At 39.0% G+C, this 27672-nt stretch overlaps 3 protein-coding genes across 3 annotated transcripts; 2 read left to right on the top strand and 1 right to left on the bottom strand.

The window, feature by feature from the left end:
• Positions 1-7918: 7918 nt before the first annotated feature.
• LOC108216816 (uncharacterized) lies at positions 7919-13360 on the top strand. The gene has a single exon (XM_017389662.2). The coding sequence runs from the start codon at positions 7919-7921 to the stop codon at positions 13358-13360; it is 5442 nt and encodes a 1813-aa protein (XP_017245151.2).
• A 9045-nt stretch (positions 13361-22405) lies between these two features.
• LOC108205389 (patatin-like protein 7) lies at positions 22406-24532 on the top strand. The gene is made up of 2 exons (XM_017375332.2): positions 22406-23483; positions 23833-24532. Exons 1-2 carry the CDS (start codon positions 22557-22559, stop codon positions 24178-24180), a joined length of 1275 nt encoding a protein of 424 aa, XP_017230821.1. The 5' UTR covers positions 22406-22556; the 3' UTR covers positions 24181-24532.
• Positions 24533-25610: 1078 nt separating this feature from the next.
• Positions 25611-27074, bottom strand: LOC108205390 (LOB domain-containing protein 4). The gene is made up of 2 exons (XM_017375333.2): positions 26667-27074; positions 25611-26097 (listed from the first exon to the last, which is right to left on the bottom strand). The coding sequence occupies exons 1-2, from the start codon at positions 26877-26879 to the stop codon at positions 25765-25767; spliced, it is 546 nt and encodes a 181-aa protein (XP_017230822.1). The 5' UTR covers positions 26880-27074; the 3' UTR covers positions 25611-25764.
• Positions 27075-27672: the final 598 nt, after the last annotated feature.

Below are 27672 nucleotides of genomic sequence, written 5' to 3'. Positions count from 1 at the left end.
AGTAGCGTGACGGTCCAAAAGATTAATGTTAGAAGCAAGTGGTAAAATAGAGAGGAAAGTGCAGTGGTCCGACAAGAGTGTATGTGCTTGAATTGTTAATGTTGCAAGTAAGTGGACCATTAGAAATATCTACTTTACTCGTTTGTGATCGTACCCACCGCCCCTTCTCCGGTGGTGCTCCCCACCTCGGCCTACAGTACTAGCCCTGTGACAATTTTTTGATTTTCTTAGCATTATCTTTTTCTTTACGCGATGCATTTATATGTGTTCACCGTTAGATTTGTTACATCTCGCATCGTATGTACTTTTCGAGCGTCGGTGGTTTGGTCTGGAACATCAGGTATGAACCGCACGCTCATATTGGGTTGGGTTTATCATGTGACATGAGGATGATAACTTGCGATTCGAATTTAAGTTGACATTATTTGACTCGGCTCGATATTTAATTTGTGAGTTAAATTTCATTTTTGATAGAGGTTTGTTAAGTAATTTGAAAATTTTACTTCAGAAATATTTTGAAAACAGTTTTTCTGAACATTTTTCAGGAATTTCTCTGAAAAATTATGAAAATTTTGATAGACTTTCTGACAAAAAAATTACTTCCAAATTATAGTAAAATTTTTCTGAAAAATATGATGGAAAATTTTCTTAAATATTTCTTTGATAGATTCTTGAGAAAATTTTCTCGAATTTTTTGTGAAAAAAATCATATCAAGAAATGATTTGATAACTTTCACTGAAAACTTCCTCAGAGTACTTAATGAAATATCTACTACAAATAGTTGGTCTTCCTTTCATTTGAAAACTTAACTAACATTTATTCTTTTTCATTTAATTTTATACGTTTTTTTACTATGCATTTTAATTCTCTCACAATATTTTTATTTTAATATTAAAGCACAGCATGAAAATTCACACTCTGAAATGAAGAAGCAATATTTTTATTTTAATATTAAAGCACAGCATGAAAATTCACACTCTGAATTGAATTCTTCAATCCATACTTCGATAAGCCTGAGCGACGGTGCGTGATCTGTAACACCGTTCCTGGTCGTAACTTAGTGATCTGTAGTAATTTAGTGATTCGAATTTAAGTTGACATTATTTGACTCGGCTCGATATTTAATTTGTGAGTTAAATTTCATTTTTGATAGAAGTTTGTCAAGTAATTTGAAATATTACTTCAGAAATATTTTGAAAACAGTTCTTCCGAACATTTTTCAGAAACTTCCTCTGAAAATTATGAAAATTCTCATAGACTTTTTCTGACGAAAAAATTTCAAAAAAAATTCGGAATTCTTTCCGAATTATAGTAAAAAATTTCGGGAAAATATGATGGAAAATTTTCTCAAATATTTATTTGATAGATTCTTGAGAAAATTTTCAAGAATTTTTTGTGAAAAATCATATCAAGAAATGATTTGAGAACTTTCACCGAAAACTTCCTCCGAGTACTTAATCAAAGATTTACTACAAATAGTTGTCTTTCTCCCATTCAAAAACTTAACTAACATCCCCCGTCTAATTTTATACGTTTTTCTTGATCATGGGCTTTAATTCTCTCGCAATATTTTTATTTTAATATTAAAGCACAGCATGAAAATTCACACTCTGAAATGAATTCTTCAATTCATAGTTCGATAAGCCTAAGCGACGGTGCGTGATCTGTAACACCGTTCCTGGTCGTAACTCAGAGGAGATTTAAGCAAAGAAGTGATATTTTGGATAAAGCAAATTGGCTGAGAAGACAAGATCCAGAAAGATACGAAGTTGGCAGTTAGTTTTGGTACAGTCAATGCACATTGACGTTGTGGGTCGTTTCTCATTTATTCGCTAACAAGTACACAATCAATGTGGTCGTTCCCTTCGAATATCTTGTGCATAGGGCAGCCGGTAGCTCACAAGGGTCTTCATTTAACAATGCGTTTGGTGTACCACTTACCTTTGTTCATGTTGATATGTGTACGTTTGGTTTGATTGAGCTTAAAATAAGTGTTTCTTTCTTAATATAAAAAATAAATAAAAATTAGAAGCAAGTTAAAACTTTGATTAAAATATTTTGGAAAGGAGCATATACCGTGAAACAAAAACTATCATTCTCAGCTTTAAGTACTTCTTGACTTATTACATAAACAGTGCGAAATAAGTGATTCTAACTTATAAACTCAGAAGCCCGCTCTTAAGCCGTGGCCAAACACCACCATAATTAGTACATTTTAGGTATCTTATTCAATTGTATATGTTTTTTCAATGCTCAACACATATTTTAAGACTTTAATAAGATATAATTTTATAATTTATTTTTAAAATTATTAATTTTTTATAATATCAATATTATATTTTTATATAAAAAAAGAAAGTTTTAAAAATAAAGTGCGAAACTATATTTTATTTAAGTATTAAAATGTGTGCCACGTCCCCGTCCATATTATATACCACGGGGGCGTGGACTGAAGGAGTACCTTTAAAAATTCGTCTTAATGGGATTATAGATTTTATTTGTCGGTTATATACTTATATTTAGCATTAGTGCATTCCAATTTTCGAATAGACAAACTTAAATACATATAAATTAGCATTTATATTTCAAATTTAATTATTATTTTAGATATTTTTTATTGTCCGAACTTAAGTTTGTTATGAACCGAGTCAAGTTCGATTTGTTCGCGAATAATTCAAGTCAAAACAAGTTCAAAGCGATCGATTCGTTCATGAAAATTTAAATTTAAAAAAAAAAATCACTCAAAACAAGTTTGGTCCCGAATTGGTGATCAATTTTATTCTTAAAATTTTTTTGATGATCCAACCGTACAGATATTATGATTTATATAATTAATAATTTTATAAAAATATTAAAAAACAAACGATATCTTTGAAATAAGATTTTAACAACTGGTGATATCACTATTCACTATAATTTCACACGTCTGGTATCAAATCGAGCTTTAAATTTTTTTCAATTTTTTTTGATGATCCAACAATAGATATACTTATATTATGATGTTACAAAAAAATTAATAAATAAATAATATATTTGATATAAGATTTTAGCAGTCATAGTCACACACACATTTATCTTCTACGTAATTTGAAACCAAAATATTATTTTTGATGCTAAAATAGGTCTTATGATCCAATGATAAATACAAAATAGGATCAAACATATCCAAATAAAACTATATTCTAATTACACAATCTTAAAATACATAATTATATATGTTACTATTACTTTATTAATGCATTTTGTCACTTCCATTCTTATCTGACAATTATAGCACCATCTATACTTGTTATATCCCTTTTTTTTTATAATGAGAATAAATCTCAACAATTATGAATCGGATTAGCATCTAATTAGAGTTTGAATTTTTTTATGTGAAATTGTGAATGTTATATTATAGTAATAACACCTGCTTTGCACCATTGGACTTACTCCAAGGTCCACTTCTTAGTCTAGAATAACTTGTGATCATGAGGACCGGACGACAATTTCTGTTTACTTTTTGCTGAAAAGCGGAATTTTTATTAGTAAAACCAACTCCAACGAGAGAAGGGAGTGATATATTTAGCAAGGGTCCTGGTCCTGATAACTGGTTATCAACGACAGATTATTTAACACACACTTCCAAGGTCGTCGGATCTCTTTTTCAAGGGCCCAGATTAAAATTTTGTTTTTTTAAATATCTGCTATAATTTTCCACGGATAGGGAAAGTTCCTATCCTCGGAAAATTTCCGCGGATAGAAACTTTCCCTATCCGCGAAAAATTATAGCAGATACTTAAAAAAAACAGGTTTCAATCTCAACCCTTGAAATACAGATCTGATAGTAATGGAACTGTGTGTTGGACAAGACCTCCATGACAATCGATTGTCATGGACAAAAACCCTTTTAGTAATAGTTTTATGAATATATTATTATCAAAATATAAAAATTTTATGATAAATTTATTCTAACTCACAGATTCAACGTAATCAAAATTAATATATCTTATCAAATTGTTTTATCCAATGCATTAGACATATTCTATTTATAAATCGACTTGAACAATTGTTGTTTGATCATCTCTTAAAGTCCATTAGTTTTTATACTATCAATATACTTATATAAATCAATATACTTATATAAAGGAGAAGCGAGGGCGTGTAGGTGGCGCCTCTCGCATCGCTCCGTTCGATTTTTCTAATTTTCTGAAATTTTTGGATGAAAAATATCAAAAATTAGAATTACCTTTTTTAGTTTCGGATATATTAGAAGCAAGTTTCAGAATCTGATTTTGTTTCAGATTATTTATGGAATATAGTAGCTTGAAAGTTTTAATCTGATTTTGTTTCTATATAAAAGAGAAACGAGGGGCTTGTAGGTGGCGTCTCTCACATCGCTCCGTTCTATTTTTCTAATTTTCTGGAATTTTTGGATAAAAATATCAAAAATTAGAACTACCTTTTTTAGTTTCGGATATATTAGAAGCAAGTTTCAGAATCTGATTTTGTGTTAGATTATTTATGGAATATAGCAGCTTGAAAGTTTTAATATAATTTTGTTTCAGATTATTTAATTATGGGAAAGAGTAGCACACAAGTCTCTCTGCACCTATAAATAACCCTATAGGTTCTAGGATTTTGGATCATCTAAACACAACCTACTCTCTCTCAATACCACAACGCTACCTCTCTTCGGTGATATATAGTTCTCTTGCTCGATTTCTAACTCGGTGGTGCCGTTCTTCTGCAACGATAATTGGAGGCTATTTATACGGCATTTAAAAAAATAAAGGTTGTTGCAAGTAAAGGTAGTTATAGACCGCTATGTGGGAGTTGACAAATCCAAACACGGGAGAAAAATATAATCTTGACATGATATTGATGGATGATATCAATTAAAATTAACTATTAGTGATGTATGTTTTTTGGTTATTCTTTTATAATATTTGTTTTGTTCATCGGACATGTTTGTTGTTGTTAATTTTTATATGATTTACTTTGTACACAGGAAAATATTATTCATGCATTATCTGTTTGCTCCGTTCAAGCAACTTTTATTAAAAAATAAAGGTTGTTACAAGCGAGGGTGGTTATAGACCGCTATCTCACGGATTTAAGTGAGATGTTTTTGTGCACAATCAATCCAAAAAAATTGGAGGAAGGTGACAATGTAAGGACATGATTACTTTTAATAAAAAAACGCAAATAAAATTAAGATTCGTCGTGCTTTAAATTGTTAATTACATGTAGGAATTTATTTTCATTTTTTCACCATGAATTATAATCCAATTTTACGATTTTATATATTAGTATTGGTATTACATCATGATTTTTATAATATAAAACTTATTTTATCTTACAAATATTATTTTTTAATCATTAATATACCTTTTATAGACAATCACAAAATTATTATATTCTACATATATTAATATTGAATTATTGATATAATTTTTATAGGCCGCCGCAACGCGCGGCTTCTCAACTAGTTTAAAAAAATGGAGGATGCCAATATGGAGCCTCCTCAAATACAACTTGAGAATGCCAACACGAGTCCACCTAAATTTTTACAAATGAACCTTCTATTAATCAGGTGGCATTAAAGTAAATAGATATAGGTGCATATTAATGTAATACGAAATAAATATTTTCCTTTTATGTGCCAACATGCTTTATTCGTTTAGTCATTTCCGTAGCTATTTTAATGTTTCTCTCCAAAATAAAAAGCCACCACTTACGGTACAAATTTAAACTATTCATCCGCCAATATTTGCGCTCAATAACTCAATGTCGTACATCATGTATGGTCAACTAATTGTCCTCGCCACTTATTATTTATTCTATCGGTCTTTTTTTAGTTATCTAGTTTTAAATTTTAATAATCAAATTCTAATTATTTATATATATTATATTTTTTAAAAAAATATTTAAAAGATATCATTATAAAGTAGATGCAATTTATTTTAAAATACAATTTTCAACTTTTTCTTAAAAGAATAAAAAAAATTCCGTAATCTTTGAAAAAGAAATAATCAATTTGATCATTAAAAACTAATAGTTGACGACCGGAAAAAGACCGAGAGTATGTATATTCATGTGTTTTTCGTCTCCATTCTTCCTAAATTTGCGGCGAACCACTCATTTCAGTATATTAAAGCTGTTTTTTACAGGAATATTTATCCAAGTTTAATTTGTACAAATGCACCAGGTTTATGAGAAAATGAAAAAATGCACCAGGTTTCTGTTCCTATAATGCGTTGAGGTTTTATTTTTATCTTCCTTAAAGTCATTTTTGAGTTTTATATTTTATCAAAAAATGTTTAGCAATTAGGCCAATATCATATGTATTTTTCAGTAAACACTTTTATATTTCTAAATATAGAAAATAATTTTCTATTATGAAATCAAACTTTAGATAGAACTTTTTGCCATCCTTCACCTTGATGACTTAATTGGATTTAACAAAATATAATTTAATTATATTTAGTTAAATATTAATAATTTCATTCGCTCCATCACTTCTTATCAACCTTAACTACAACTCTAAACTGAAAAAAAAAAAAAATACTCTACTCCCTCCGTCCCCCTCATTTGTTTAAATTGGGGGACGAGGTTCGGCACACATTCTAATACTCTTGTAAAACGTAGTTCGATAAATTATTTTGAAATATTTTTTCTTCTAAATAAAAATTTGATGTTTAGATTTTTATAAAAAAAAAATTAAAAATAAGTTATAGAACTATGTTTTATTGCGCCTTAAAATACGTGTCGAGTAGTGTGAAAAAACTATAAAAAAAATGAGAGGGACAGAAGCATATTTTTTTACCCAAATCTCATCTACTTATTTTTTTAAAGTCCTTTCGATCCTTTAATTTTTTTTATTTTCGCTCGTTCCACTCCATTTCCATTTACCGAATCAAAGATAATATAATTCGATGAGTAGTGTTATATGCATAAAATTAAGTACAAATTTTTACACAACTGGGATGGGATTTTTTAATCATGCTATTCATGGGGCCCGAATTTAAAAGCTCGACTTCCGGTTTATAAATTAGAAGCACTTATTTATATCGTTTGTGTAAAAAGACATGAAGTAATTATAACAAGTTGAGAATGTTAACTTTTGTTTCATGACTTCTACTTCTATCCCAAACACTTTAATCAGTTATAAGTCTAATTTGTTTGTAAATTCTATTTCACTTCTTTACTAAATCAAGAAGCACTTATTTTAAGTTTATTCAAACGGCCCCTATATGAATAAAAGGGTCTTGATATTACAATATATGCACACACTGAATTGATTGTTAACACCTTGTATGATTTTGAGACAAAAAAAATTTGATAAGAGAAACTCCAAGAACGAAAGTTTAACTAAAAAGTGTGTTGACACATTAAAATTAATTTTTTTAGATAATATCCTGAAAGTAGCACACTTCAATCATGCTTTGATATCATTCAATAATTATAGTCTTGTTTCTTTGAATAACTATTGTTGGGTTATAAGCCTTGCGGCCCATTTCACTACGGCCCAAAGCAGGTCCAGCCCATCATTTAAACTCCAACGTTACTACTGCAACGGTCGAGCGAGGGAATCCCGCCTCCTTTACTCACCATCATTTCCCTCCCGCATCGGGCGGGAACGTTACAAAGCTCAGGTTCATCTCCCCCCTATATAAAGAAGGTAAATCGAGGATAATGGACATTCACAATTTTATACACATTCATACATACCCTTTTACATACTCGCTTGCAGTTCTCTAAACCCTTCCTAGAGCCACTAACTTATTCTCACACCGGAGGTGAATCGGGGGGACAAACCCTCGCATTCTTCTCTGTTTCAGGTCATATTCAGGCTTTGGCATCCGGCAGAACTTTGGCTCTAACATTGGCGCCGTCTGTGGGAACTGCAAGTAGAATTTCTCATAAATCAACACCATGACAAACACAACCGAACAAACCACTGGAAATACCTCCAACCCAAACCCAGGTTTCGACTTTGGCAATAGTCCCGAAGGGCTGTTGCCCACCCCCGAAGAACAACAGCAGATGCTGTTGAAATGGCGAGAAGAGCAGGCTGCTAAAGCCCAATCTTCCAAGACCAAAGAGCAAGAAGCTGCCCGACTAGCCAAGAAGAGGGAAGCCGACGAACTCCGGCTGAAGGCCCTCCAGCTACAAAGGGAAGAGATTGAGCTCCAAGAGAGAGCCCTCCGAGAGGCCTTGGAGGCCGAAGGAGATCGAGTGCCGGAAGGCGAAGGAAATAAGAAGAGGAATCGGGAAGACCAAGACGGGTCTTCGGACTCCGAGTCGCATTCCCGAGGGCCTCGTCACAGGCATGTCACACCTTCGGACACCGAAGGAGACGAAGGTCCCCACGTTAGGGACCGACTTCGCCGAATGGAGAAGGCCATGTTTGGGGACAAGACGTTGACCCATGAGCCAGTCATAGTCGAGGAGATCGAGCAATATCGGCCGCCCCCGGGTAGACAGTTCCCGAAGATGAATGAATTTAACGGGAAGGGCGACCCGATCGACCACTGCGACAAATACGAATCCTTGATGACTGGAATGGGGCATTGCGACATCATGCTATGCAAGATGTTCAAGACCTACCTGAAGGGATCCGCGACGATGTGGTACCGATCCCTGCGACCAAGGTCGGTCAGTTCTTATGATCAATTGAAACGTAAGTTCTTGAGGCACTACTCTCACTTGTGCCGAAGGGAGAAGGATACAGAAGCCCTTATTCACTGCCGACAGAGACCTAACGAGGAGTTAGGCGATTACTTGGCCAGGTTCAAAGAAGAAGCTGGGATGGTCACTAACCTGGATAAGGTAAAGGCTGCAGGGTTCCTGACGGCAGGTCTGGATCCGGTGAAGGGTAAGAAGCTCCGATCATCTTTATACGACATACCCCCCAAGTCGCTGAATGACATCTATTTGCGGGGGGAAAGCATCAGAAGGAAGATGGAATCCATTGGGGGACACAAGAGCGACCGGAAAGATGATCGGTACAGTTCCCGTTCGGACGGCAGGGGAAAAAGAAATGATGGCCACCGAGGCAGGAGAGATGAAAGGGAGGAAAAGCTGGATAGGGGGGCCGAACGAAGGAGGGATAGAGACAGCACTGTGTTCACTCCTCTGAATACATCTGTCTCCAAGATTCTTAACGAAATTAAAGGGAAACCAGGATTCGTTCGGCCACCGAAGATGAAGATCCCAGATTACAAGAAGAACTCTGATAAGTATTGTGACTATCATCGGGACAACGGGCATAATACCGATGAATGCTACCACTTGAAGAAGTTAATAGAGAGGATGGTCAAGGCTGGTGATTTGAACCAGTATGTTAAGGATCTGAGGGATCGGTTGGGTCCCAAAGAAGATAAAGGGAAGGCGCCCGAAGAAGGCGAGAGGTACAGAGGTGAGGTCCGAACGATTTTCGGGGGAACAATTCTGGACCGAAGTAGCAAAACGGCTAAGAAGAAGTACGCCCGACAGGTCTACAACCTCTATAGCATCAACTCCACCAAACAGTCGTATCCTATAATGTTTTCACAAGAAGATTATGAGGATGTTATGCTGCCGCACGAGGATCCGTTGGTCATTAATCCCGTGATCGGCCAAAACAAGATCTGGAAGGTTCTGGTTGACGGGGGAAGTTCTGTTAACGTCCTCTACTACAACACCTACCAGAAGATGAACCTGGAAGGCAAGCAGATCGATACCTGCTATGAGGCACCCCTCTATGGTTTCGGCAACCAGCCGGTCCCGATCGAAGGTACGATCCACTTGCCCTTATTGCTCGGAAAATCTCCTTATACTGTGGAAAAACAGGTCAAGTTCTATGTGGTCCGAGTCGAGAGTCCCTTCAATGCCATCTTGGGGAGACCTGTTCTCACTGCTTTCGAAGCCATTGCCTCTATTCCCCATCTTAAGTTGAAGTTCCCGACCGAAAAGGGGGTGGGAGAGATGAGAGGTGATCAGAAGGCAGCTAGGATCATTATGCTGGAAGACTTGGAGAAAGATAAGGATCTAGGTGGCGCCGAAGGAAACAAACGGCGCCGAACCGAAGATGGTCCTGGGGGCAGCGGCCATGCCCTACATATTGAGTTGGAGAAGTTTGGAAATGATCTCTCAAACCCGATAGCCGAACCGGGCACTGAAACCGAAGAGGTGGAATTATATGCAGGATGCTCGGGAAAAATGGTTCGGATCGGTAAAGATATGGAACCAGGGTTGAAGGAAAAAGTGATTGATGTGGTCCGTCGCTACCATGATGTTTTTGCCTGGGGGCCCGAGGATATGCCGGGGTTGGATGAGTCGATCGCTCGGCACAGGCTAAATGTTCATCCACAGGCTGTGCCCGTTAAGCAAAAGAAGAGGAACTTCGCTGTGGAGAGGCAGAAGGTGATTGAGGCCGAAGTGGAGAAGTTACTGGAGGCCAAGTTCATTGAAGAAATCGAGTATCCAGAGTGGTTGGCAAATGTGGTGGTGGTCAAAAAGTCAAACAACAAGTGGAGAATGTGTGTCGATTATACCGACCTCAACAAGAATTGCCCGAAGGATCACTACCCTCTGCCGAACATCGATCAGCTGATAGATGCCACCTCTGGCTATCAAATACTCAGCTTTTTAGACGCATTTTCAGGCTATCATCAGATCGCCATGAATGCCGAGGATATTCCTAAGACAGCATTCATCACCCCGAAGGGAACCTATGCTTACATCAAGATGCCCTTCGGTCTGAAAAATGCGGGGGCCACTTTTCAAAGGATGGTGAATAAAGTCTTCGCCGATCAGATAGGCCGAAACATGGAATTCTACGTCGATGATATGATAGTAAAGTCCTTGTTTCGAGATCATGCCGATGACCTCAAGGAATGCTTTGAGACCCTAAGACGGAACAACATGAAGATCAACCCCGCCAAGTGCACCTTCGGGGTTTGTAGTGGCAAGTTCCTAGGGTATATGGTCAGCGCAAGGGGGATCGAGGCGAATCCTGAAAAAATAAGGGCAGTATTAGAAATGGAAGCCCCGAAGACCATTCGGGACATTCAGAAGCTAACCGGGCGACTGGCAGCCCTCCGAAGGTTCATCTCTCGGTCGGCAGAAAAGGCGCTCCCATTTTTTGAAGTTTTGAAGGGAGCCAAGAATTTTGAGTGGGGGCCGAACTACATAAAGGCCTTCGAAGAAATAAAGGAATATCTGGTTAGAGCCCCTCTATTGCTGAGGCCCGATCCTAAGGAGACCCTCCAGCTGTACTTAGCAGTAACTGACCGAACCCTTGGTGCGGTCTTAGTGAAGGAGCACGAGAAGAACCAACATCCGGTCTTCTATGTGTCTCATATGCTGAGGGATGCCGAAACCCGATACCCGAATGCCGAGAAGTTCGCATATGGGCTGGTCATGGCCTCCCGAAAATTGCGACACTACTTCCAGGGGCGAACGATACAAGTGGTCACCGACCAACCTTTGAAGAAGATCCTCAGCCGACCAGAGGCTTCGGGCAGAGTCGTCGCCTGGTCTGTAGAATTGGGGGAATACGACTTAGAGTACGTTCCCCGAACAGCAATTAAAGCCCAAGCCTTGGTTGACTTCATGGTGGAGTGCATCTTTTCCGGGCCGAAGGACTTGGAGCCGAAGGAACAGCTCATCCGGACTCCAGGAAAGTGGAAGTTGTTTGTGGATGGGTCGGTGGCCGGGTCAAAGTGTGGGGCCGGATTGATCCTTTCTAGTCCCGATGGATTTGAGATTTGTCAAGCCATCCGGTTCACTTTCCCTTTGACCAACAATGAGGCCGAGTACGAAGCCCTCTTGGCAGGCATGGGTCTAGCGAAAAATCTGGAAGTAAGGCATTTAAGGGCCTTCAGTGACTCCATGCTGGTTGTCAAGCACTTCTCTGGGGAGTATGAACAGAAGGAGCCCCGAACGAAGGCTTACGCCGCTAAAGTACGGGAACAAACTCAGTTTTTCGAAACATTTGAACTAAGCGCCATCGGTCGGGAGGACAATGGCCGCGCTGATGCTCTCTCTCGTTTAGCCTCGGCCGAAACACAGAATTTGACGGGGTCCATCTACTTGACGGAGGTGAGAATGCCTTCGGTCGACAAGAAAGCTTGCCTGGAGATTCATCAAGGCATAAATTGGATGACCCCCATCAGAGCATACTTAGAAAAGGGGTTCTTGCCCTTAGAGAAGAAGGAAGCCCAAAAGATAAAGTACCGAGCAGCTAGCTACACACTGATCGGGGGCCGACTCTTTAGGCGATCAGTCTCTCAGCCCCTGCTCCGATGCTTAGATTCAGAGGAACAACTTCTGGCCCTGGAGACAGTTCATGGAGGCATCTGCGGCGAACATCTGGCCGGCCGATCCCTAGCCCTAAAGATACTCCGACAGGGATTCTTTTGGCCAACCCTCAGAGAAGATGCGGCCAACTATTCAAAGAAATGCCGACAGTGTCAAATCCACAGCAATGTTCCGAAGCAACCCCCGGAAGAAATGACTTCGGTCCTCAGCCCAATCCCTTTCTCCATGTGGGCCATCGACATAGTTGGAATCCTACCGACCAGCACCCGGCAAGCCAGATATTGCATAGTGGCCATTGATTACATGACAAAGTGGGTCGAAGCCCGACCACTTTCAGCTATCACCGAACAGGCTGCCAAGAAATTCTTCCTGGAGCAGATAATTGTAAGGTTCGGAATACCGATGGTGTGTGTGTCCGATAACGGCACTCAGTTTGTTGGGAAAAAGTTTAAGGAATTCTTGGCCAGCTTCGGCATTCAACAGAGATTCAGCTCGGTCGGTCATCCCCAAGGGAACGGGGCGATTGAGGCAGCTAACAAGATCATCTTTCACGGAATTAAGAAGCGCCTTGGAGAAGCTAAGGGGTTATGGGCCGAAGAGCTCCCTTGGGTCTTGTGGGCATACCGAACCACTCCTCGCTCCTCGACGGGAGAAACGCCATTTCGGTTAGCTTACGGGACCGACTCGCTTGCCCCGGTTGAGGTTGGCCTGGAATCTTACCGAACCCAGGTCTTCAATCCCGATACTAATGAAAATGGACTCCGAGGCAACCTGGACCTCCTAGAAGAAGAAAGAGAGGCCGCCCATCAGAGGAACGTCCGATACCAACAGCAAGCATCTCAATATTATGATTCGGGTATCCGAAAACGTTCTTTCAGAGTTGGGGACATGGTTCTTCGAGACTTGGCTACTTCCATGCCGACGAAGCAAGGAAAACTTATGCCAAATTGGGAAGGCCCATACACTGTGGTTGAGATAGTTCGGCCGGGAACGTACAAACTTGCCACTCCGGATGGAAGCCCCATTAAGAACACTTGGCATGCTTCCCAGCTTCGGAAATATTATCAGTAAGGCTTCCCGTCCGAACATTTTACTTTCAGTACTTCCTTACAATTATGTAATTGCTTCCCTTACAATGAATAAAAACTCCTACAAATTTTTTGAGTTAATTCAACTTGTTAAAACACTCCGACTGATCCCGTCATTCGGGGCAACCTGATAAAAATCACGGGACCGAAGGAGCTGGTCATAATTAACCTAAATATTTGCACGATTGTTTCTATCTCTAAATGGGGCCGATCGAATTCCTAACTTAAACATAGTAACAATCTCCAAATATTGGGGGAATCCAGAGGCATTGTGCTGAAGCCGATGTCTAGGCTAAAGATATACAACTTGAAAATTATGATAACATGTATCGAGACTCTTCGGTCAGAGACATACATAACATTAACTTGAATTTAAAATAAACATGTATCGAGACTCTTCGGTCAGAGACATACAACATGTAAAAAATTCACTACCTTTGTGTTGAGACCGATCGCTCGGCCTAAGAAATACGACATTTAGGACATGTATGGAGACGATTTAAGTCAAAGACATACATCGGCATTATCTAAACGTTATCGAAGATATACATCGGAAAAAGATACATGTATGGAGATAAACCAAGCATTGAAAGCAGGACCGAAGGCAAAATTAATTAAAAGCCCGAAGGCGAAACATTTGTACAAGCCCGAAGGCAGAACGTTTTTACAAATAAAAGCCCGAAGGCAAGCAAACTACCGAAAACTACTCCGAGTAATCAGTCTCGGGATCAGAAGAAACGACCAGAGGCTCGTCCGGATCATCACGGCCGACCGGATCCGAAGCACCTTCATCCAGAAGAAGCTTATGATCCAGGCCTTCCTTGTGAGCCCGACGAACCGCCTCGTCGTACCCGATCTCGAGGAACCGATCCTCGGTCTTCTCCAGAATCTTCTTCGTCTTCTTCTCCCTTCGACGAGCAGCCTTCAGGGCCAGGTTCCGACGCTGGACCCTCCTTGTCAGAGTATCGACCTGACCCTTCAGTCGACCTTCCGACTCCCGAAGGTCTTTTATATCCTGGTGGGCGGCATCCAGCTCGGTCTTTAAAGCCGCCAGGGTGTCTTCAGCAAGATTGGCCCTGATAGTGAGGGCGTTGACCCCGGCCATCTGCTTCTGCATGTCCTGGACTTTATCAGTCACTGCCGCCGCCCAGGGAGAAGCCTGCACAAAACTAGACAAGTTAAAATCACGTCCGAAGCCTATAAAATAAAGGGGCAGAGAATAATAATATACTTACCAACACTACACCATAAGTGCTCATATGCAACGCGTTTTGTAAAGTGTTGCACTCCTAGTGTTTCGTTAGCTCTGTCCTAGTGATCTTATGCAACACTCCCTTAGACAGTATTGCATTAGACATGTATGTTGTGTTGCGCCGCCACAATAGTGTTGCGAGGTGCAATATCATGCAACACTAGTGTTGCATTAAAGTTAAATTTTTTTTTATATAATTAGAAAAATTATATATATAATCAAGTATCGTACATAGATATTTATATTCTGATATTTCTTACATAAAAACTTAACAAAAAAAAAAGTATAATATTTGACTTATTATATTAATATATAATATATAATTTAAGTAGAAGTAAGTATTTCTCACGTATAGATCATTTATAATTTAAATTAAAAACCTAAAATTAAATATATATAATTTATAATTTATACTCCCTCCGTCCCATTTTAACTGATGTTTGACTATTTGACACGTATATTGAGGTGTAAAAAAATAGTATCTACGCTCAATAAAAAGATTTAATTCTTATATCAAATAAAAGTTTAGATTCTAAACTTTTATTTGATATAAATTTTATAAACAATAATTATGTTTAGATGTGATTTTTTTAACACCTTAAAATACGTGTAAAAAAGTCAAAAGCAGTTAAAATGAGACGGAGGGAGTAATTCATATCAGATGGTGAAATGTTAAGCGGGTAAAACTCCGCCCAGTGAAATTTCAAACACACACATTTTAAACAAACACCTACACCTCTCAGGCAAACAATCTGGCCGCTCTCACCACTCACCTCAGTCGCGACCTCCATTTCCTGAACTCACCATCCAGTCGTGACCTCACAAACACTCTCACCTCTCTCAACTTTCTCACCTCTCTCACCTCACAATCGCGACCTCCATTTCAACATCTCACCTCACAGTCTTGACCTCACAGGTCAAATTAGGGTTTTGGTGTTCTCGATTTGGGGATTTTTGCTCAGTTCTCAACATCACATCTCCATCACAACATCTCAGTTCTCGATTTGGGGAGTTGGGCATCTGCAATTAAGTTTTTAGTGTTCTCGATTTAGGGATTTTGGTTTTCAACATCACTTTTCGGTTGGGGTTTTGGTTCTCAGTTCAAGTTCTCTGTTCTTCAGGATGGTAATTCCTATTTTTTAATTAAGATACAGATTTGTATTTTTTGGTTGATATGAGCTAGGTTGGGTGTTACATGTAATTTGCCTAGTGACTATGTAATTAGTGTTTTCTCAATTGACCGCTGCGAATTAAGATTTTTGGGTTTGAATCAGTGAGAGAGTTCAATTGCTTTATTTAGTATTGTTACTTTTTTTTCAGAGGTCTGAGAGAGGGATTGCTAATGTGTGTTAAAAACTCTAATCGTGGATTTCATTTTGCTGCTAATATCTCCAATCTGTGCACAACTGCTTAGGTGGTCATCACTCTTTCCCTCTTCTATCTGTGTGTTTTTTTTGTTATGAATAAAGATTTGTTAAGTTTATTATTATTTATCTAACAGAGTCTTTATTATGGTTGTTTAGGGCCGTGTTTCTTGCTTTCACATCCTCATCTATGTTGTTTTTTTTTTTTTTATGTGGTCGATTTTGGATTAGTTGGAGGAAGTCAGCGACTGATTCTTGTAAAATGGAGCCAGTATAGTGTACTCAAGTCACTAGTTTTAGTATGGGGAGTGGCTTGAAAAGTGGTCTTGTGCAAAGTTTCTGAAACATCTGCCACACTCAGCAACGTTGGTGCTGTTGTACCTCCAGGAGGAGATTTTTCTGACCCTGTTACATCGGCCACACTCTGCATCCTTCAGGTATGAATTAAGTTGCTAAAATATATATAATATATATGATGATCTGTCAATGGTTGGCAACTCTACTAGAGAGGATCTTAGTTGTTTTAATTATACTGAATAATGAGAGTTTTTGCAATATTCTATGCCGCGTGGTCTTATATTTTTTATCTTGGTTTATATTGATTTCAAATTTTATTTGAAAGCCTTTTGGGGTTTAGACAAAAAGTTGGCACAGAGGAAACATTTTCCTTCTGTCAACTGGCTCATATCCTATTGAAAGTATTCGATAGTGGGTTTTCATTTTCAAACTTCAGTTCTGATATATAATCATGTTGCAAAGATAAATCAGGTAGAATTTGATGCTGCACAAGATATGTATCCATACTGGCAGGAAGAAGGTATGTGTTTTCTAGGTCAAATATGATATTAATTGAGTAGCTAGTGCCAGATTGCCAATTATATTTATGTATCAACTTTTTCCAACACAAAAAACAAATGTAACAGATATCCTAGATGCGACACTATTGGTACTCATTATGTAAGAGTAGAGTTCATAAAAATAAATTAGTTAATTAAAATATTTATGTAAATTTTGAAAATCTCAATTATCAAGGAAAGGTAATATATAATGGTTGATAAAGCCATTTTAAGTGTTAGGAAGTTAACCAGGAAATGAGGCTGCAACAAATTGGTACCGCAGTGCATTGTATGAAGTCTCACCATCACCAGACCTGCATTAGGTGAGAGATATAATATTTACGAGTAAGAAGTTATTCTTCTCATTGCTTGGCGGATTGTTATAACATGTCAAGTGTTCTGCCAAAAGTGTTCTTACTTAGGCATTTTGTTATTATGCAGATCATAGGTTCAATTCTGTTTACTATACTCGGCCTAAGTTTTTAGATTTCAGGGGCTTTTGCAATTAGACAATTATGCATATATCACTGCCTCATCTACCATGCATCATCCCGGGAAGACTAACACAAAATCAAAAATAACAAGAAATATATCAAGTAAGTCTGACAACTCTGAAGATAGATCTTACGGCCAGTTATTTTAGTACTCTGAAATATTTTTTTTATTTAATCTTGTCTAAATTGAGATACACTTGATGGGATGCTGGTTAAGTTATAATCCTTAATATCACCTAGTACATATGAAGAGCTTTAGATGCCTATATTATGAAGCCCATTTCTTTCTGAGCTCTCTGGCTGCAGCTAGTTATAGTTTCAAATGCTAGATGTCATAATTATTGATTATTAGACAAATTGTATTATAAAAAGGTGCAGTGTGTAAAAATCTGTTATTACATTTCTTGTTGAATTAAAATTTCGGATCTTAAATCCTACTGCTGATTTGGGAAGATCTCTGTTGAAATTTCTCATTATAATCTATATTCTTAAACTTTATTTAATTTGAAAACTAAAAAAACAAGATGTTTTTGCCTTCCTAATATATACTGGGCACTGGCTATATGTCTATTCTAGTTTAATGATAATACTGCAAAGGCCATGTCACACATCAAATTTCAATTAAAAAAGTAAAAATCTGATACTCTTTGTCTGGTCCATCTTTCGTAGCCAGACATTTACATCTTTTTTTTTTCCAAACATTTCTGCTAAGAACCAAAGCTTTGAGTTGAGAATTGTTCTTTTTAAGAAGGTGGGTTTCTTTTGATAATGATTCTTGATTACAAATTACAATCAAGATGAGTTACTAACATTGTCTTATTTTCAGTATCCTAGCAAAGCTTGACAAGGGAAAAAGGGTACTTTGCTTCAGAAGTGAAAGGGTGCATCCTCAAAGTCATCTGCCTTTTTTGTCCCACATGGACCTGGTGTAGTGAAAGACATAGCCTCACAAATCAGGGAGGGTCTTTTCCAAGGCAATGCTGCTCAGTAGTGATATAGTATCTACAATGAGCATACGACATTGAGAAGTGATTTATGTAGATTTGAGACTAGGTTATTTTGTTGTTTACTTGCTTCGTTAGGAATGGATTTATGAATGTACAAGACAGATATTGTCAAAATTTTATGGAAAGTGTTGCATTTTACTTTTGTCAATGTTGCAAATATAAATAACCTAGTGTTGCATATTGAAATATATGGTGTTGCAAAAGATATGTGGGACCCACTAATTATTTTTTAAATATTTGGATCATGTGGGACCCATCCATGAAGTGGAAAGTAACGCATCAATGACGTGGCAAGTGGACCCAGCTGATGTGGCAAGTGGGACCCAGCTGACGTGGCAGATGAAGTGGGACCCACCTCTGCAATGTGTCCACCTTAAGGGGCAACACCAGTAGATGTTGCCTTTACAAAACAGTGGTGTTGCATTATAGGTATAAGGCAATACATTTTCGGTGTTGCATTACATAGCCATAAGCGTTGCCTTATAGGTCAAAGGCAAGGCTCGCATATGCAACGCTCAGAAAGTGTTGCATATCTCGATTTCGGGCCTAAGGCAACACCATTTGGGGTATAAGGCAACACTATTGGGCGTTGCATATGAGCACTTATGGCGTAGTGCAACGAAAGGAAGCACATGAGCTGCTCACAAGCTTGCAGCGCCGTGGCCGACTCATAGGTTCCCCTATCGGCCGGAAGAATCTGGGACCTGCAGAGATCTCCAGAAACGTCCTTGATCCGGTCGGGAGCCAGGATCGCTATCGAATCGGTCGACAAGACCGACCATTCAGGAACATAAGGCCGAACCTCAGACGAACCGTCCGGCCTTGTCCTCTTCCTAGCCACCTCGGGGGCAGGAACTTCTTCGACCGAAGAGGCCTTCTCGATCCCTCCTTCCGGGTGACCGACCTCCGGGGTCTTCTCCTTCGCCACATCCGCCTGGACTATGGCACCAACCGTTGTCTCGCCGCGGGCCTTTGCCTCGGCCTCCTTCTTGGCCGCCATGGCCTTCGCCGTCTTCCTCTTCAGGGCTTCGGTTCGGGAAGACACTGCACAAAAAAGACAGTGTTAAAACAACAAACAGGTATAAATCAAGTAATCAACTATCGAGGGAAAAGCATAGAAGAAATAGAAGGACTACCGTCACTACCCCAAAGAGTGAAGAGCCACTCCTTCTCCCGACTGGTCGACAGCAGAATCCGGTTCGGCTCCTGGACTTTGTTCAATTTCTCAAAGTCCTCCAGGTCCTTACCGGCCAGAGGGGGAGTGGTGATGATAGAGGGGTCTACCTCCCTCCACACAGAGAACTTGTGGATCGAGTGACCCCCTAGGTAGAACCACCGTTCGTGGGTACCCTTGTTGCTCGAGTTGGTTTCGCACCAATTCGGTCGGCCGGTCTTGCGGCCGATGGTATAAAAGCCATTGCTCTTGGCATTTTTCTTGAAATCATGATGATTCCAGAAGAGAGCTGGCCGAGGAGACACGCCAGCCATCAGACACCGATGCTGGAATACGTTTATGTACGTAAATCCGTTCGGGTCCAATTGGCCTAAGGCGATCCCCGTCTGCTTCAGAAGTTTCTTCAACAGGGGAAGCATCGGGAGCCGAAAGCCGCACTTGAAGGCGTTTTCGGAGATGCCCACACACCTGTGTCCTTCTTCTGACTCAGGTGTTTGGTAGATACAATCGCTCCCTACGGCCGGGTAAATATCCCACGACCGATGTATCTGGTACTTTATCCGAAACGACTTCAGATCCGCTTCGGTCAGTAAGGAAGGAAAGTTGGCCATGGGAAACTTCAGCACATCGCTAAAGTGATCCGCGGCCGAGTACGATGTCCCGACTATGTCGCCCGACCGATCCATTTGCCTGCAAACGAGAGAAGGCAAACATAAGCCTTGTACTCGGAAAGAAAGAAAAAGAAGAAAAAGAAGTAAGCCCGAGTACAGAGGGCCGAATCGGGTCGGGCCAACGTGACTTAACCAGACCTAACCCTAGAGAGCCAACCCAAGCAACAAATCAACCAACATTCAAGACTCGACAGAAATTAAAGTACAAATAAAAGTAGCAAAACGGAGGGGGAAGCGGCGGCAAGACCTAAGTTGAAAAACTGGGAACCGCCGGAAAATACAATTCTAATCTACGACAACCAGCACAATGTAGACAAACAGCAAAAGAAAACTACTCGCCGGAAAATACAATACAAAGAAACCATGATATCTAACAACCTTCTACAAAGACAATAAAAGAAATCGATAAGAACGGAAGAAGAACTTACTCGTTGAAGAAAGAACGGGAAGAAAACGGTGGAAATACGCCGGAGCTGGGACCGTCGCCGGTTGCTGGAGAGTAGGAGTCTGAGAGAGCGGGGAGTTGCAAAGAAAATGAGGAGATGTTGGAGATATGAAAAGAAACCGAGTAATAATTTGTATTTATAAACAAATTATGAAAAGGCGCGCCTCATTTAATGCACCCTTTGGAATGCACGGCCCAGATTTAACGCACATCTCGAGGTAACGTCATCCAGCCCAAGAAACATTCAAGCGGCACCACGCGTCGGCAGGATCAAACGTTTGAAATCATACCGAAGCAGCTGTCGATCTCCCAGCCTAACACCTCGTCCGATCGGTCGGTCGAAACAAACTCAGACTTCGGCCGCGTTTGCAACCCGACTGAAGCCTGGGGACATGTTGGGTTATAAGCCTTTCGGCCCATTTCACTACGGCCCAAAGCAGGTCCAGCCCATCATTTAAACTCCAACGTTACTACTGCAACGGTCGAGCGAGGGAATCCCGCCTCCTTTACTCACCATCATTTCCCTCCCGCATCGGGCGGGAACGTTATAAAGCTCAGGTTCATCTCCCCCCTATATAAAGAAGGTAAATCGAGGATAATGGACATTCACAATTTTATACACATTCATACATACCCTTTTACATACTCGCTTGCAGTTCTCTAAACCCTTCCTAGAGCCACTAACTTATTCTCACACCGGAGGTGAATCGGGGGGACAAACCCTCGCATTCTTCTCTGTTTCAGGTCATATTCAGGCTTTGGCATCCGGCAGAACTTTGGCTCTAACAACTATATTTGTCAACCTCTACAAATATATAAGAAATCTTACGAAAAATTAGCCATCATTTATTATCATATCATATTGAAGTGATACATTCTTTTAAAAAAATCTAAAAATTAATTACATATTATTTTTAAATTATCGTCGGTCAAGATAGTTGAGCACGATATCTTATAAATTCAACAAATTTACGTAATACTATCATGTAGGTCTAATTTAACAAACCATTACGACGTAGACTCATGGAGATTGAGTTAATTACACTTTGTAACTCCTAGGTTTGCTCCAAACGCAGTTTAGTACCTGAACTTTAAAACGTGGCAACATGCACCCTAAATTTAACATTCCCGTGCAAGTTGTAACCCCGAGTCACTATTCCGTCCAAATTTGCCGTTAACGTTAACTGTTTGAGAGGTACAATTGTATATTAGTTTTTAACAGCTAATTTACCCCTGTGACCCCTCAAAGTTTATGTAATATATTTTGAAATTATTTATGAACACACAGAACGATGTAAAAAAAACTAAAATAATTTTTAAAATATGTATTTATTTTAAAATTTTAAAATAATTTATATCATTTATGTAAAAAAAATAAATTTTCAGATTCTAAATCTAGATACATATTTTAAAAATTATTTTAATTTTTTTTACATCGTTCTGTGTATTGAGAAATGAAGGGTCAAGTAAAGTAACTGTTAGAAACTAATATATACAGTATTACCTTTCAAACAGTTAAAGTTTACGGCATATTTGAACGGAACAGTGACTAAGGTTTACGACTTGCACGAGAATGTTAAGTTTAGAGTGTATATTGTCACGTTTTAAAGTTCAGGTAATAAACCGCGTTCGGAGCAAATTTAGGAGTTACAAAATGTAATTAACTCATGGAGATTCTATGCTACAATTTCACAAATTCATACACGTAACGTTACTCATCTACTCCCCCAAATCCCCATTCACCCAATGTATTGAGTCAATCACTATCCGCATGCTCTCTCATCCCTCCCTCCACTTTTCTCACACTATATAACTCCACTCCCACTCTTCTTCATCTCCTCATCATCACTCACTTCCCTCCTCTTTTTCTTTAACTTCACACTTGCATGCAAGTGAACAAGTCATCACACAAACACACATTTATCTTCTACCACTAATGGCTGCTACTATCCTCGACACTAACTGTGAGCTCGACAAGCTCACTTCCGAGATCTTCTCGATTCTTGAAAATAAGTTTTTGTTCGGAGAATATGTGAATGACCCACAATTATTTTCTGCCAAACACCAAGCTTTGCCGCTGGAACAGCTCAAATCCGGCAAGCACATTACCGGGAAAGTGAGAGTTTTGGCTATTGACGGCGGGGGTGCTACCGATGGTGTGCTTTCCGGGAAGGCTTTAGTCCATCTAGAATCATGTCTCCGGGAGAAATCTGGTGACCCAAATGCGAGAATTGCCGATTTTTTCGATGTCGTTGCTGGCTCCGGCGCCGGCGGCGTTCTCGCCGCGCTTTTGTTCACCGCCGGAAAAGACGGAAGACCCATTTTCACGGCGACGGAAGCTTTGAATTTCGTTGTCGAGAACCGCCGGAAAATTTTCAGGTCGCCGGCGGCAGGAGGGTTCCGGCGGTTTTTCCGGTCACCGGAGAATGTGTTCGGCAAGAGGTTCGGCGAGTTGACTTTAAAAGACACGTTGAAGGCTGTTTTGATCCCTTGTTATGATCTGACAAGTGGTGCGCCTTTCGTTTTTTCCCGCGCTGATGCTTTCGAAACCGACGGCTACGATTTCATGATCAAGGATGTGTGTGCTGCCACGTCAGCTGGCCACGTGGCAGTTGAGATGAAATCAATTGATCGGAAAACAATGATCACGGCAATCGGCGGAGAAATTGCGATGAACAATCCGACGTCCGCGGCCATCACTCATGTGCTTAATAACAAGCAAGAATTTCCGTTTTGTAATGGAGTTGAGGACTTGTTGGTTGTGTCTTTGGGCAATGGTGAATCATGTCCCGGTCTTGTCGGAAAATTATCCGCTTTGCCGACAGCATTTGTCAAGATAGCCGGAGAAGGAGTTTCGGACATGGTAAATTTTTCTACTTACCCTGTTTTTCGTATATATGTAGAGTTATGTTATGCATACCAAATTTTAATCCAATTCTTTGCTCAAATGACGCGACAGACAGACAAATGACTAATATTATTGTGTTCGACTTCAAATTGTTTAGATTCTATTTTTAGGTACAAATTATATGTCACACATCAGTATAAATTGTGTCAAAGTACAAATACAACAATAACCACGAATCGACACTCAATTGTCTGAGCGGATACACGGATACATGTGTGCTTGAGAATTTTTAAGAAATGGTTGGAATTTTTTTTTTAACTTTCTATGATTTACAAAATCTTATGGTTGTTTTTCTAATGTGTAGGTTGATCAAGCTGTATCCATGGCATTTGGAGAGTGTAGGTCAAGTGATTATGTTCGCATACAAGCCACTAATGGTGTCGGTAGCTCAAAAGGGGACAAGAATGACAAGGTATTGGCATCAATTGATCAAATGTTGAGACAAAAGAGTGTAGAATCAGTGTTGTTCAAGGGGAAAAAGTTGGTTCAAAAGACTAATCTGGAGAAACTGGAGTTATTTTCCGGAGAATTAGTTCAGGAGCACGAGAGGAGAAAGACGAGTATCCTCCCAACTGTGGTGTTAAAACACGCGTCTGGTGGATCACCAAGAACTTCATCTGCAACGTCGTCATCAACCTTGTCTTCTAATTAATTAGGCGACTATTATTAATGATTAGCTTCTTTATTTAGCTTGTGACTCGAGCTCAGCTAAGCCGAGTGATTCTGGTTGTGTTTGCTTTGCCACTCGTGATAAAAATTATCCGAGATTGTGCTGTGCTTAGTTGAGTTTAATGCTAGGGATAGGTAAAAAGGTTTTTGGTTGGTTTGGGCTTGAATGAGTGTATAATTATAACAAGAGTGTGAGAGTGTATTGCAGATATACTAATTTGAAGAAGCTTGGAATGCTTATAAGTTGTTATAGGGTTAGTGGATTTATTTTAGAGGAGAGGCATTTGTAAAAGTCTTGTTAGTGATTTATGAAATATTAAGACTGTTTTATTACATATTTGTGACTCTGTTGCGCCTTTTCATATAACATCGTCCATATATGTTTACTAAACACGTTGTATATCCCAGTACACAAGACTCCCACCTACTACTTTAGCGGAATAAATCAGTCTAGATGAATAATTCAGTTTCTATGAAAGCTCAGTAGGCAGCAACAGCCCTGCTAAGCGGATACAGGCGATGATCTCCTTTTGTCTTGCCTTCTTCTCGTCTCTGATGGCGAAGAGGCAGTTTCTCCTTCCCCATATGATATACTATTAGAGTAACGAAAAACCTGGAGTTATGAACTCACCTTCAGTTGCTTTGAGTTCTTTTTTTCTTTTCTTTTGACGGGGAAGCTTTAGAAGTAAACCCCGGGTGTGGACCACCCTACTAGACCCAACACAAAGGAAATTGAGTGCTGATATTTTGCAGTCCATAAATTTCCATTAATTGAGATTTATACTGAAGCAGAAGACTTGATTGAGATAATTACACCAACTGCACGAAATTAATATGTGATCATCAGTATTTGTTGTCAATATCGATTAGTAGCAGTTTGACCATATAATGCACATAACAACTTTCCTGTCATATTCTTTAATTCTGTTATAAATTATAAGTTTGGTTGTTTGTTTACGCAGCAACACATTCAAAACCCGGGCCTCAGGGTCCTAATCTCTTTAATGGTGGCTTTAAGAGGCAGGCGCGCAGGGCAGGCGCACTATCTGTGGCATTAAACTTAAGCAAAGACTTGAATTCGATTTTGGTTGCTTCTCAGTTTACTCTTTTGGTATACTGTTAGGATTTTAACACGGGGTGCCCTGCAGAATCCGCTTTTAAGTGAATAATTCAGGTTTTGACGTTAACAACTGATTCACTAATAGACATTCTCCGGGGATTAAGTCTACTGGTATTTCCCTGCAGAATCCGCTTTAAGTGAATAAGTCAGGTTTTGACGTTAACAACTGATTCACCACTAGACATTCTCCGGGGATTCAGTCTACTGGTATTTTAGTCCATCTAATCTTCCACGACTCCACTGCATAATTTATGATCAGACATGAAACAAGAGAAGTAACAGGAGTCACTATGTACATAAGTACCAACTAATAATATATTACAATAACATACAATGATGACAAGTATTGTTGATAACTAAAACACCTCTTAGTCCAATGTAGTCACAGTGGCCAGTGGGTTTGATTACAGATTCATAATAAAGTTTATCTAGTTAGCTAGTTAAAAATTAACATGACCAAGTGAAATCTCCGAGGCTGCCCTGGTCTACAACCATACTCATGTTAGAATTAGGTTTGGTCTGGTTGCTCATTGTTATCTTTGATGTCATAGGTGATCCACAAGTTGATGCGCAAAGGGCTTGACCTGCTGTAGCCGCTACATGAACACGGAGGTGCAATACTTGTGCCTGAGCTATGGCTAACTGAGTCTGTAATGTGTCAATTTGTTGTTGTAGACATGAAATGGCCCCAACACAGCCGTAAACTGGGTCTCGGACCCTGGCATTTGCTTCGTACACCATGCTACTCACTGCGTCTCCTCTTTGATGCTCAGGCACCTCCTGCAATCCAAAATGCTATGAATTTAGATTTTACCAAGTAAATTACCGATAAATAAGTATATCAACGGTGCATTGGACCTTCTCTATAACCTCGCGGGAGTTTTGTGTACCAGGTACGATGATCAAGTAAAATAATTGATAATTTTTATGAAATGAATTGAGAAATTTGGAATTGCATAAACATATATCTGACACTGTGATCTACTCACAAAATACAAAAACAGGTGCCACAACAGTCAGTTCTGTCACAACATGACCAGACATGTCACACATATCTCGAAATTCAAGGAATTTTGACCAAATTTCTTAAATTTTACTCCTTTCGTCCTATTTATTTTGTATATTATATCTTCACTGCTCGGCACGTATTTAAATGATCACATGAATTATGGTTTCATAACTTGTTTTTAAGATTTTTTCTTTCTCTCTACGTTTCGTGTCTCCGCGTCCGGTCTCCCGATATATCCAATTCAGGAGGACCGAGAGAGTAATTATTCAGGAGGATTCTACTTACAGAACCAGTCTTGTAACGAAAAATAAGGGTAAGACTGTGTACATCATCGACATACCTGTAACATTTTGTTGACATTACTAGCACCAAAGACCTTATGAACATTGGCAAATTTCGAAGGATCATCCGGGGGAAAGTGTGGAGCAAATACACAGTCCCCAGCTGCACATTTTCTCCGAAGAAGCTTGCAGGCTGCGCATGGTGATACTTGTGCTGCTGCTGATAAACCTCCTGCAGCTGCACCACTCTGTTTTCTCCCATTAAGCTTCATGCTATGAATTATGATATATCAGTACTATTGCTTGGATACTACAAGAATTATAATTGTAGGTCCACTTGGATTGTAAAATATATAGAGGTTAATAGAAGTATGAAGATTAGCAAGTGGAGAACGAGAGTGAATAAGTGTCACAAAGTAGATTAATGGAGTGAAAATGAAGAAAAAGTGGGGAGGTTTTCGTGGGGAGCGATAGTCATTATACAGTCTACAAATCAGAAGATGCGATCCGTGACTAGGCCTGGCAATTTGACACGTAACACGCTAACACGAAACAAAACGACATAAAAAAAATGGATACTGGTTTTGATTTTCGATACACGAAACACAAAAGTACACGAACACAAAATTACACGATAGATTTTGTGTCGGATATGGGTTTTCATTTGGGATACACGAAATACACGAAAGTACACGAAATATTTGTAGATTATATTTATTATATATATGTAATGATATATTAAATATATAATTGAGTATAAAGTATATATTTATATGTATGTGTGGATATATATTGTAGATACATTAACAAATTTATAAAGAATTGTATACAAGTATAATATATATCATTCACATTTAATAAATTTATAAAGGAAAATATATATTAAATCTATTTTTTGATTAAAAAATATATTAATATTTTTATATATAATATACACGAAAAGTACACGAAATATACACGAAACGATTCGAAATGGATACGGGTTTCAAATTAGGTACACGAAATTAATAACGGGCGGATACAGGTTTCACCTTTGAGTACACGAAACACTAAAATACACGAAAC

The sequence above is a fragment of the Daucus carota genome, chromosome 1 (assembly GCF_001625215.2).
Source record: "Daucus carota subsp. sativus chromosome 1, DH1 v3.0, whole genome shotgun sequence".
In the NCBI taxonomy this organism is placed as follows: Eukaryota; Viridiplantae; Streptophyta; class Magnoliopsida; order Apiales; family Apiaceae; genus Daucus; species Daucus carota.
Note: the sequence above shows the minus strand (reverse complement) of the source record. Positions and strands in the feature narration are given on the sequence as shown.

Coding starts and splice junctions, on each gene's coding strand:
- LOC108216816 (XM_017389662.2), top strand. CDS start 7,919: ATGACAAACACAACCGAACAAACCACTGGAAATACCTCCAACCCAAAC.
- LOC108205390 (XM_017375333.2), bottom strand. CDS start 26,879: ATGAAGCTTAATGGGAGAAAACAGAGTGGTGCAGCTGCAGGAGGTTTA. Junction 26,098..26,666: donor ATGTCAACAAAATGTTACAG/GTATGTCGATGA, acceptor TTTGGATTGCAG/GAGGTGCCTGAGCATCAAAG.
- LOC108205389 (XM_017375332.2), top strand. CDS start 22,557: ATGGCTGCTACTATCCTCGACACTAACTGTGAGCTCGACAAGCTCACT. Junction 23,484..23,832: donor GAGAAGGAGTTTCGGACATG/GTAAATTTTTCT, acceptor TCTAATGTGTAG/GTTGATCAAGCTGTATCCAT.